We start from the raw sequence: 13055 nt of genomic DNA on the forward strand, positions 1-13055 counted from the left end.
TTATTTTTTCATGGCTAGTGGGTGCCCTACCCTCATGTTACTGATGATTGAAAAACAAATCGAGGGCACTTTGTAACTGGCAGGGCAACGGGTCCTACCTGTGCCTGACCTTTTGTGTGTGTATATTTCATGAATCCTTGGTGTTATTTGATATAAAAGTACTGTATTTTTTGTTTTGTTTTTATCAATAAAATTATTTAATTCAACCACACAGGTTGGTAATTAATTAAAGGCTTCAGGACAAATCTTCTGAGTCTTATGTTAGATTTTTATGAACAGTCTCCTTGATCTCTTACAAATGTGTGTGGCTTAGTGAATCGTTCTTTGTGGTTTGGGACGTATAAAAGGAAACTGAAATAATACTGGATTCTTATTTTATTAATATTATTTCATTATTATTAACCTATATGAAGGACTCCTAATAGCTTACATAATGGGAAGTTTAGGCACCCCCCTCAACTGTACTGTATATGAAAAAGAGTAATTTTTGTGCATACTGACACATCCTGTGTTAATTAAACCTTTTGTGAAGTAAATATCTCACTCTGCAATAAAATTCATGGGGGGAGCCCATATATTTTATCCCCATTCTGTTGTATGAAAAATACTGTATATAAATATTTTTGTATTTTTCATTCTTATTCCGTCACCTTGGGTTATTTGGCATTTTTTTTTTTTTTTTTTTAAGGAGCAGCTACCTAACATTACAGTATTTACATACTGGACTAAACCACCATGGAAAATTAAGAGTTGTACAAAATTGAAGAAAATTGCAACAAGTGATGTAGTCTTTCCAGTACCAGGACTTGCAGTGAAGTTGCTGTCAGTAGGTAACTAACTTGCCGTCTCTCTTGAGCTACCAAGTTTGAATTTTCATTAGACCGCTCATTGCAGCCTTACATGCCTACTATCCAAGCCTTTGAAGGATCCTCCATTTGTTGTTACAGTGGTGATCTTAAATGTTGGATGGTCTTGGGTATGGATGGCTGTGCATATTATGCACAAACTTTGCGAGTCTTCAGTTTCATGCTGTGAATCATAGTTTCATTTACCATTTCAGTGTGTCACAACTGATGCACTTCACTGAAACTCAGTTTTTAATTTATCTTCTAAATTAAGCATCTTTCTCTACTTATTCTCACTGAGCATTTAGACATCTTGGTAAGTGGTACAGGTGTTAAAATTGAGGGTAATTACGACTGAGGAAGTGTGCGGAAGTTGTAACAGCACAGTGCTCGATTGGAAATCCTAGTTTTTCATGGGAAATAAAGAAATTCTTGCAATATATGAGAAAATGGTAGTACAGTACTGTACTCTAATACTTTTAAGCATTGTTTAGTAAATTATTTTGGTTTCTACTCTATAACCCATTAATTTGTACTGGATTACCTGTATAATTTGTACATGTATTTACCGGGTATATATAAGAATTTTTTACATAACCATTCTCAGTTCCTATCTCGTGAAATAACCTAAGGCTACTGTACATAGCAGAGTACAAACTTACAATGATTAACAATATAATGACAACAAAGTGTCTAATGACAATGATTAACAATATAATGACAACAAAGTGTCTAATGCTGATAGACTATTGTGCAAGTGTCCCATCCCACTGTTAAATGCCTGATGATCAAGAGTAACTTTTATAAAATGGCCTTAAATCCTGGTTCAAGGGTAAAACTAACAGGGTTTAGGTTAGAGGTGAATAAATACTATGCAAATATAGAAGGAGTTACAATATTTAGCATAAAAAAGAAGGTAATACTGTACACTATATATTTAAGAAAATCTATGCACTACAATTCCTGTGTTTGACTGAGTTTACTGGTGTAAGCGGCCTTAGAGAGACGGTGAAGATGGTCAAAGGCGTGAGGGAGAAACGGTCTTATGCTGTTGATTTCTAGCAATGTGAGTCGGTCTAGCTTAGCATGTGTTCCTTCAATCTTGATGAACTCTGCCACAGATGATCGTAGCTTGGAGATTCTGAGGTCCCACATGTCCTGTAAGTGAAGAAATTATTTTTTACATCCATTCAAGGAAATTTTATGCAGTGTTTGGCATTTTGAAACTTATAACCTACATCATATATTACTGCAATCCATAAAACTGTATTTGATTGTTTTTCCGTCTCAAACTAATCCCGTCTCTTACACTAACCTAAGCATTAAGTAGTACAAAAACAATTACTTCATTTCTAAAATTTAATAGAAAGTAATATTTGCTGTTCTGCATGGTGGCTGTAACTAAAATCATACTTAAAACTCTTCATTTGGTGTCATATAAAAGAATCTATACAATTACTTCATAAAATAATCCTGATTGTGAAGCTTGGCATTATATTGTTAATTTGTATGGAGCAGGACATTAAGGTATGTCTTACCTTGACAAGTGTTTTGACCTGTTGAGAATTTGGAATATCCTCAGGGGCAGCTGACAGCAGCAACTGAGCAACCACCAGATAATGCTCACATGGCATTTCTGTGAACACCTGTCGGGATAAAAATAGATAAAAAATATACCAAATTTGGCCCTAGCAAGTAAATCAGATTATGTTAATAACAACTGCAGGATGTTCCAATTCCTTGGAACTAAGCAGTGTAGAGCGAGAGGTTAGTGAAGAATAAGAGAAATCTTTTGTTCATACAGTGTGTTAAAGTTACAAAATGTTGGAAAGTTCAAACTATAAAGGAATAAATTTTCTTATTTCCTAATCCTAACTAACTCTAACCCTGTTTGGTTCCATTTAAACAGTGAAACTATGGGCAAGTTTCTTTACGCCATTTGCCTCTGTCTACCCAGCAGTAATTGGGAACCTGGATGTTAATCGATTTGCAGATCATGTGTTCCGGGGTAATGTTTAGCCAGTACAGTTGGCGAGTTGTCCGGTCTTCTTGGACTATTCCTTGACACTGGGCCATGCAACTCGTTAACTTAGGGTGTGGTTGTTGTGTTGGCGATAGCTTCTACACCTTAAGCGAATTCACGCTTAGGTGGCTCTTGGGTCGACCATTATCCCATACTCAGACATTAAGTCCTTACAAGAAAAGCGGCAATTAGGTTTTGGATATTTTCATTTGCTTCCTTACGGCAAATATTTATTCTTATTCAATAACATGAAAAATCTCTGTTGTAGGGTGAAAGGTGGAGACAAGTGCTACATACTGTCATCAGGTAAACCCATTTTACAGAGTAGAACTTCTAAGCTCCCTCTTAACTGGCAAGACAAAGACGTGCACTAACAAAATATGCTCATGCCGGAAGATGGCAGAGTAATCAGCATCATCTCAATATTTGTTTGTGAGAAGAGACTTTTAACACGATTTTTACGGTGACATTCACAAAAACACTCGTAGTACAGTATCACCAAAATCAAAAGACGGAGTTGGCTAAGGTTACAAAGGTTTGACTATCATTAACCCTGGACCATCTAGGAGCTAAGATATCAATAGTATTAACATCTGTATACCTTTGATTGGCTTTCTTCTTCTTTCTTCTCAGCCAGCTTCTCTGCATCCATCCAAGGAGGTATAACTAGTCGACACTTTCCTCGCTGGCGAAGGTTCATGCCCAACCACATTGGCACCTCCAAGGGTATACCTACAGGTACAGAGTAAAAATCAGATTTAGTAATGCAGATACCAAAACTTTCCGTTCATCCTAACTTGAAATTTTGTTTGAGGTTGTATATACAAAGAAGCATATTCCTTACAAACACTCACTTTAAACAAATATTCATAAGTATACTTAGAGAAAGAGGTGACATAAGTTATGAACAAAACCTTTGACTGATTATTTAATAGTTGGTGTGATGATCAGAAGGACTTACAGTAATGTGGAATAAGATGACAGGTGAAGGATACTGTCTGGTGTTTGAAAAAATTAAAAAAGATGAGTGTAAACACAAAAGAAAAAGTCAGTCCTCATTATATGCAATCCCATTAAACGTATTTTTGCATATACGTACTGTACTGTACTGTACTGTACAAAGTTAGAAAATGAAGTGTACACTACACTAAGCACAGTGAGTATTTGCTGATATGCATTTTTCCTGTCATCTAACCAAGCTTCTTCGATTAACACCACTCTGCCACAACCTGAACCACTCCACTAAATAGAGTTCACTGCACAGGTACTATTAATTTGCCAACACAAGAACCTCAGGTCAGGTACCTGTCCTTTGTATCGAGTGACTTATGTTTTTGGCAATTTTTTTCCTGTGCTTTATTTTATAAACAAAACTCTAGTTATAACTCTTTTTTCTTATCATCGGAAGATGATAAGGTCCTGACACAGGTATCTGGGAGCATCCTTACTTCAGTCAGTTAATGATCTGGGTTTTACATAGATTAGAGAGGAGGAATGCATGGCAGCTACACTTGTATCTAACCCTCCCTCTTGTAAAGGAGGAACAACTGGCCACTGTACCAATGTCCTTCCTTCTGTGAGGACAACCTACAAGAAGTTTCTGAAGTGAGATAATACTGCAAATAAGTCAGATCCATCCCTTATAATGTAAAAAAAAAAAATATGTTTTGTTTTAATGTACTTCTGGCAAGATGTTATTTAATTGTACATTAAAGATGTTCTGTATTTATTTATACTAGCCAATTAGAAAAAATAATGTTTAAATTTCTCTGCATCACTGTGTACAATATGTCGAGTCTCAAGGAATTATGTCTATATTCATATGGATATGAAAATTTTATCACATTTACTTGAGATCTTGTGATACATCTATATTTTACATCTTAATACTGTACATAGTTATTTGTTTGAGTCATTGTTCTAACAAATATGGATGAGCATCAGCACAATGACAATTACCACTTTTTTTTTTCTTGCCAGAGTAGCAAAGGTTCTTAATTAACAACAGTGTACTGTACAGTAATCCTTAGATGCAAAAAGCTAATTAAACACGGCATTTATTTCATGATTAACAAAATCTTTTGTAAAAGACGAGAAAAGTTCTCACCTGGATTAAATGGCCCCACATCTCCTGATATGAGGTACAACTTCTCCTGAGCAAAGTTTGGCACTATAGTAATGGGAAATTTCTCTGCCAAGAACTCTATCTCAGTTGCATCCATTATTAACCTGTAATATACATTATTATGATTAATGATATACGTACATTACATCTACTATATAGCAATAAACTCGACTACTTCTTAACATTTATATAATTAATATATTCTATACAATGTACAGTATAATGGATGCATATTCATAAACAATACACGTATATCCAGGGATGTCTGTACATTATTGCATTTCACAACTTAGCATAAACTTGGCATAAAAATCAGCTGGCGTCAGCCAGAATAAAATACGTAAGGGATACTTCGCCCTTCAAAGGGTTAATATTGCAATACACTGTACAGGTACAGGCATCTCTTGATTCGTGTACATGTTCCGTTCCAGAAAATGTTTCATTAATCAATCCTTTGTAACTTGAGATGCCTGTACAGTACTGTACAAAATTAATAGTACTGTATATTCAAATACCCTGTATTACAACAAATCACATTTGGGCTGTCATAGGAATAGACAATCATCTGAGTGTGTTTTATTGCAGAAAACTGTTGGTGAGTAAAAATAAAGGTAATCATGTATATAATGGGAATAAAATCTCATGTCGTTGTTAACATTGGGTAACTTTCCAAATTATTGTATCCAGATGTTATATAATTATTGTTCATTAAGTGCACCAGACTAACCTAACCTATTATAATAATAGTTAGGTCAAGCTTAACTTTACGTTGGGTTGGGTTAGGTTAGGTAGGCGAGTTTGGTTCATTTTATCAATTATAAATTATAAAATGTAACCGAATCCGATAGTTCGAAAAGCTCCCAGACCCAAGTCTCACCGAACGTCAACACCTTTTAAACAGAACAAAATAAATTTTAATTTGCCAGATCACATTAAATGTGTACAAAAGCAACAGTTTATTTCACCGCCCTAACACTGTTTCGGGGTAAAGTTAGGTTAGCATTAGGGTGGGTAATCTTGAGATGAAATATATGGTGGAAATTTTTTACGTGATCCCATACACCAGAGTATAACCATAGGTTCTTTAACTGATGATGTTGGGTTAGTTTAGCTCATGTCATCTTCCATACATGGTTTACCGGTCTTGTCTCACTGAACCATTTGTATGGAGACGCTCAACAACGTTTGTGAACATAATTAATTGTTGCATTAATGTTGTTTCTAATATCTTTCTCTTCTGTTACAAGTACAAGGTGGTTGAACTCTTTAATCCATGTTGCTAACATTTCTAAATACCTTAATAGTAATTTTGAATGATAATCCAAAAGGAAATTATACAAAATAACTAGTTTATGGGGAAATATATCCACACAACCTTACCCCTGACAGTTCCCGCCAATACTGACGTCATATGTAAACAAAGTGATGGGGAATGGAAAGCTTTCTTAGATCTGATTACAATATTTTTATTTAGATATTATTTATTACTTTATTCAACGTGTTTTAAACCATGAAAATGCAAATATTATTACTATCGTTAAAAAATACAATATTATTATCAATACTCTTAAATGTTCCGAAAACTCAAATGAGAAGATTTCTAAGAACTCGTTGTATACGTATAATATGTCTTATTACATTATTCAAAATTTAACATGTTTTCAGAGACAAATTTTTTTAGTTATTGACAGAATTCGAATTATTATTATCAACCTCTTTTGGGGGCTCCTATAAATGCCCGGGTTGTGCCTAGCAGACGACAGCACTGCCAGCACCACGGTTCTTTGATAATTATTACCACGTACTTCTATGTGAGGTCACTATTCACTCCCCCAAACCTACTGTGACCATGAATATGAAAGTGTGTTGAAAGTGGGCGCATATACATGACAATATATTTACTCAATCGTGATATATGCCCGGTGTTCATTATCAGTCAATCACGCGTATAGATATTGCATCATCGTGTTTGAAATCAGCTGATATAAACGTTCTTCAAGGAAAGTCTTAGCATTACGTAAGTGTCATACAGCGTGTGTGGGAGTGTCGTTCTCTTTTGCTCGTGAAATAGTTGCAAACACGTAAAGAGTGTTAACAGTATGTCAGTATCACACCAAGTGGAGCTTTTACTTACATCAACGGGAAAAGTAAGACAATTGCTATTTTTTTAACAGTATTTCATTACAATCTAACTATTATAGTAAAATTTGTAGAGAAAATTTTAAAATGTGGGGTCTTTTATTCATAAGTTTAAAGAACTGTACTCGTAGTGCTCAGAAAATAACAAAAAGTATCATTTTTATTAACATTTGTACGTGAATGAGTCACATTTTCTTAGGTTTCCGGTGGATATATTTTCTTAAAACTGGCCGTGTTTTCAGAATCGTCCCAGGCCTGGTTTACGTTATAGGTTGATTTGGTTATACTGAGTCGTTTTGTGGATGATAAATCGAAGAAATCAAACCGGATGTGATGACGCGAGACAAATGTGCGATAATCCGGACACGACTGACTGTTGCCGGTTTATGAAATAGTTCACTCAGTGTTACACAAACATTAAGACGGCGTGTTTACTAAAGTCCCTTGAGGAAACTACACATTCAAGACATCTGACTTTACACTATAATATTTTACACATAAATGTATTTTTCGCTGTGTTCACTAAACATTCTCCTTTGACCTGCCGACGTTGTGCTCTTTACATCTTCATCTTCAGGTAACCGATGTTTTTTATCATCCAAAAACCTTGTAACGCACGAGACACGGTCGGGGTCGTATGAAGAACAGCAGTACCGGGACATGAACAGTCAAGGACATCTTTATTGATTGATGACAGTTACAGTGATCTTGTTAGTTAGGTCCTGGTGCTGGTGTTCTTTATACAGTACACTACAGCACAGGTATATGCTGGAACCTTTGATCTGGACTGTCGATAGTCATGACACATTAATGCTGATGACTTTTCTTAGTCATAATTATTATACTAAATTAAATATTTCCATTATATATGAATTTACTTAATGGTCACCCACTACAGGTGACCAGGCCGAAGGAAGGAGGCCAGTGGTTTGGAAATCGAGTATTGGATGAGTGGAACAAGTTACCGAACTTCACCATTAACTCGAACACGCTAGGTAGCTTCAAATATAGGTTGGACGGTTATATGAGCGATGGGGGTTGGTTTTAACGGAACTACGTAGTTTTTTTTTTTATGGGGATTAGCCGACCCGGGCACAAGTCACTGACCCACATCGGGGCCTGGGGGGCGAAAATGTAATAATAATAATAATAATTCATAGTAAATAAAATTTTGATATAAAATACAAAATTGAAAATAAAATAAAAAATATAATAATAATAACAAAGAACCATAAAGAAATACAAAAATGAAAAAAAAATCAGAAGTGAGAAGCATTATATTTATGTTGTGTTGTCAATAGTAAGAGAAACAATTGGGACCCTGCAATTGTGTGAAGCAGAAAGACAGATCAGCAACCTGTGACTTGGTCACAATTTTCGTGATGCCATATGGCAGCAGAGTCTACCATTAGACAATACATTGTGCTTTCAATATCTTCCCAGGCGGTAGTACCTCCCTGTTTGGTACTACCTATGGGACAATAGGCCCGCTGCAGTTTCCTCCATTCTCATGTTCATTGTTGTTAATAGTCTTTCGTCTTTGACTTCTACAGCTTAAGTTGGTAGACTATTCTATAGGTCTACCAGCCTCTGTGTGAAGAATTATTTCCTTATATTCTTCCTGCGTGACACCTTGGTGAGCTTCAAGATGTGTTGGTGGTGCGTGACATCACGAATAATGGCCCAGGTTTACATTTTCCATCCCTCTCAAGATTTTGAATGGCTATGAGCTCCATCCTGTTGTCATGTCTGGACAGTTGTTAGTCCTAAGGCCCTCACTCCACTTGGATAACCGATAGGACCTGACACGTGTAGTCGGCGTCGCAATTGTCAGGTCTTTTGGTTAGTTCAAGTCAGTTGATGTTATGAGTAGTCGTGGGGAGATCTCGTTACAGGGACAAGCTGTACCCTGGGTGGCTCACCAGAAGACAGTGTGCTGGAGTGTTGAGGTTATCGGAAATGACACATTTACGAGTACTGAAATACCCAGTGAATCTATCAAACATTGACTACCTTACCTTACTCTATATAAACGACTAACTATTGATTGTGATCATTCTGTGCTTCATGCCACCAGTTGAAAGAAATCACATTTTGTTCATTGACTAACGAATGTTGCATATATCAACCATTTTGTAACAATTGTTCTTATCTATTGAGTTTTATCCGTATTCGCTAAAGAGGCCACCTCGCTGAAGCGGACCACGAGTGTCCTAATTACCGACATTCCACTATACGTAACGAGTGAGTATTTTTTTAGGCGTGACACTTATGGAGTGCCACACACCTTGTCAGTAAGTTATCAGTGCCATGTCAAGTGGAGGAGAAACAGGGGGTGCCAATGTCCACTACTCTGGCACACCCCGCTTTTATAACCTAACCTAATGAGAGAACTTATAGAGAGAGAGATGAATACAAGGACAGATGTAGGTATAAAGTACAGATACGGGAATTCCCTAAAACGCCATCTCTTTAAGGTCATATGACAACACCTCAAACTGTGTAATGATATTAATTCAGGTCTCGGTATATCAACACACAGACACCTCGGTAAAAACAAGTGTATGTGTGTGTGTGTGATTACGACTTGGCTGTGATTTTCTGTCACTAAAGATAACGTGAGGGAGATAGTGGTGTGATGAGGTTACCACCGCCAAGATGCTCAGCAGCGTGTGTTGTTCTCTCTACCTTACTGTGTCGTTGTTGTTATTATTATTATTAGTAGTAGTAGTATATCATCATTACTACTACTACTATTAGTATTAGTATTAGTATTATTAGTATTGGCTGCGAAGGTTCTCTTAAGTTGAATCGCATCGGCAACGTTAACTTCCTGAGTATAATGACTTAACCCTTTGACTCGAGGGGTTAAATCATCGTCCTCAAGGGGTTAAATCATCGTCCTCAAGGGGTTCAATCATCGTCCTCAAGGGGTTCAATCATCGTCCTCAAGGGGTTCAACTCATCGTCCTCAAGGGGTTCAACTATCGTCCCAAGGGTTCAATCATCGTCCTCATGTTAAATCATCGTCCTCAAGGGGTTAAATCATCGTCCTCAAGGGTTAAATCATCGTCCTCAAGGTCAATCATCGTCCTCAAGGGTTCAATCAAATCATCATCCTCAAGGGGTTAATCATCGTCCTCAAGGGGTTAAATCATCGTCCTCAAGGGTCATCGTCCAAGGGTTCAATCATCGTCCTCAAGGGGTCCTAATCATCGGGTTCAATCATCGTCCTCAAGGGTTCAATCATCATCATGAAGTACCATTATCTGTTCATCAGTTCGATAGAGGGACAACACGTGGGGGGTCACTTACTGTACTGTGCCCATTACCTGTCGTCCATTACTAGGTCAAGCTTTTACCGATCTGTTTGGGTATTGTCGTGTTGATGTCGTGTTGATGTTGAGTTGATGTTGAGTTGTTGTTCTGTTGTTGTCGTGTTCTTGTATTGTTTTTGTCCCTTTTGTTGTGTTGTTATTGTCGTGTTGTGTTATTTTGTCGTGTTGTATTGGTGTCGTGTCGTTGTTGTTGTCGTGTTGTATTGGTGTCGTGTCGTTGTTGTTGTCGTGTTGTATTGGTGTCGTGTCGTTGTTGTTGTCGTGTTGTATTGGTGTCGTGTCGTTGTTGTTGTCGTGTTGTCTTGTTGTATTGGTGTCGTGTCGTTGTTGTTGTCGTGTTGTCTTGTTGTTGTTATCATTTTTGAAGATTAATATAAAAATGTATGAGACAAGATCACATGTACCTGCCTTGTGTAGTGCTAAGATAACTCTCAGGTGTAATCAAGAACTGTACCTTCTGGAAACACATTATTCGCTTTATCAACTGTGTTATCAGCTCTATGTGTATCAGTCCTTATTCCCTAAGTGATTGACTGACTGACAGAATGATTGATTGACTGACTGACAGAATGATTGATTGACTGACTGGCAGAATGATTGATTGACTGACTGACTGGCAGAATGATTGATTGATTGACTAACTGGCAGAGTGATTGATTGACTAATTAACTGACTGGCAGAATGAGTGATTGACTAATTGACTGGTAGAATGATTGATTGACTGACTGACTGACTGGCAGAATGATTGATTGATTGACTAACTGACTGACTGACTGACTGATTGACCACATGACGTCCCCACAAGATGATTAACAGGCACACAATACTCATTAAGAACTACGGACCTTAAATTCTGACTAAACAGCCTTAAGAAAGCTAAATATCTGGTCAACACTGTGTCTCTAGTTCTGTCCCCGTACAGTGCAGGTCGTGATCGAGGAGGTTAAGATATAATACAAGGAGCTCATTGATGGTTGAGGGCGATGATTTAACCCCCTGAGGATGATGATTTAACCCCTTGAGGATGGTGATTTAACCCCTTGAGGATGATGATTTAACCCCCTGAGGATGATGATTTAACCCCTTGAGGATGATGATTTAACCCCCTGAGGATGATGATTTAACCCCTTGAGGAGGAGGATTTAACCCCTTGAGGATGATGATTTAACCCCCCGAGGATGATGATTTAACCCCCCGAGGATGATGATTTAACCCCCCGAGGATGATGATTTAATCCCTTGGGGACGATGATTTAACCCCTTGAGGATGATGATTTAACCCCTTGAGGACGATGATTTAACCCCTTGAGGACGATGGGTTAAATCAGGTTAGGTTAACTTGACTTGACGTCTGTAGATAAGGTAGAGGGCTATTGCTTGTAATGCTGAGTGAAATAAACTGGGTTGGATACTCTCTCTGTTATCCTCCCAAACTGACGTGTTCAGATAACTGCTGTGGACACTGATTTATAGATACTTAAGTTGATTGATATGATCTCTCTGAAGCCAGCCATTATCAATACAAGTGACCCTGAGAGCATGTTCACGGGTCTCATATTAAGCTATTGATAAAAATTGGCTCACGTCACCGTAAAGACGTGTTGTCCTTCGCGCATCTCAAGAGTGGTATGTGTCTTGGTTGATATGTGGGGAGAGCAGACCAAAAAGTATTATCCACTTGTTTAATAATAATGATAATTATAAGAGTAATGATAATAATAAGAGTAATAATAATAATAGTAGTAATTATAATAGTAATAAAAAATAACAACGAATGCTACTACGCTACTTGCACCGCCATCACTACCGCCACTTGTTAACATAATTCCAAATATAAAAATGGTAAACACAGTCTCCACAGATCACATAAAGTTTTCACAAACATGATGGATGACAGATACAGACAACAGAAATACAGACACAGGCGTTTCAAAATGACTTACGTGGGTTACAGAAACACTCGACCACGTCACCTTGTATGCATCGCCGGGCAATAAGACATTTTACGTGCATGAAGGAGTCAAGGTTTAGTCTCTCTGTATTGTTCGCTAAAGTTACGGATATTTTTTATTTTTTAATTTTTTTTTGACAGAGCTACGACCTTGGTTTAACGTGACACAACGGAAAGAAATAGAATAAATTGATTAAGACATTTATTTTTATTTAATTCATATCTGTCTGTCTGTATCTTACGTTCAGAATTTGACGACGAAACAAAAAGAAAAAATAATTCTCCTTAATATTATGTTTAGGAATTTAAGTTGGAGGATGTGTGGTATTTTTATTATTGTTTTTTCTCGAGAATTGGAATTGGTAAGAATTATATCTGCTGCCTTTAGTTATAACGGTGGTGGTGACATTAGCGGTGGACGCCATCCATTGTACCTTGATGATGATGCAGTGTTAAGTGACAATGATGATAGTGATAACGTGATGGTGAAAATGGTGATATTAGTGATGATAGTTATGATGATGATGAATGTTGCGATGTTAAATTATAATGATAGTAAAAATGATGAAAATGATGATAGTCGTTATGATGATTATAATGATGATAGTCGTTATGATGATTATAATGATGATAGT

The 13055-nt window shown here is 37.0% G+C and overlaps 2 protein-coding genes across 3 annotated transcripts in view; one reads left to right on the forward strand and one right to left on the reverse strand.

The window, feature by feature from the left end:
- Positions 1-363: 363 nt before the first annotated feature.
- LOC121870018 (probable DNA replication complex GINS protein PSF2) lies at positions 364-6417 on the reverse strand. Its single transcript, XM_042371743.1, has 5 exons — positions 6374-6417; positions 4976-5097; positions 3470-3600; positions 2384-2491; positions 364-2003 (listed from the first exon to the last, which is right to left on the reverse strand). The coding sequence occupies exons 2-5, from the start codon at positions 5088-5090 to the stop codon at positions 1800-1802; spliced, it is 558 nt and encodes a 185-aa protein (XP_042227677.1). The 5' UTR covers positions 5091-5097; positions 6374-6417; the 3' UTR covers positions 364-1799.
- A 336-nt stretch (positions 6418-6753) lies between these two features.
- The window catches only part of LOC121870019 (prestin-like), a 46672-nt gene continuing 40370 nt past the window's right edge, over positions 6754-13055 (forward strand). The window contains exon 1 of one of the 2 annotated variants that reach the window (XM_042371748.1): positions 6754-7010. Coding sequence is in view for 1 of the 2 variants with exons in the window: in XM_042371744.1 (XP_042227678.1) it covers positions 7093-7140 (48 nt within the window). In the remaining variant the exon portion in view is untranslated. The other variant, XM_042371744.1, reaches the window with a different exon arrangement.

Source organism: Homarus americanus, unplaced genomic scaffold, assembly GCF_018991925.1.
Source record: "Homarus americanus isolate GMGI-L3 unplaced genomic scaffold, GMGI_Hamer_2.0 scaffold14467, whole genome shotgun sequence".
Classification (NCBI taxonomy): Eukaryota; Metazoa; Arthropoda; class Malacostraca; order Decapoda; family Nephropidae; genus Homarus; species Homarus americanus.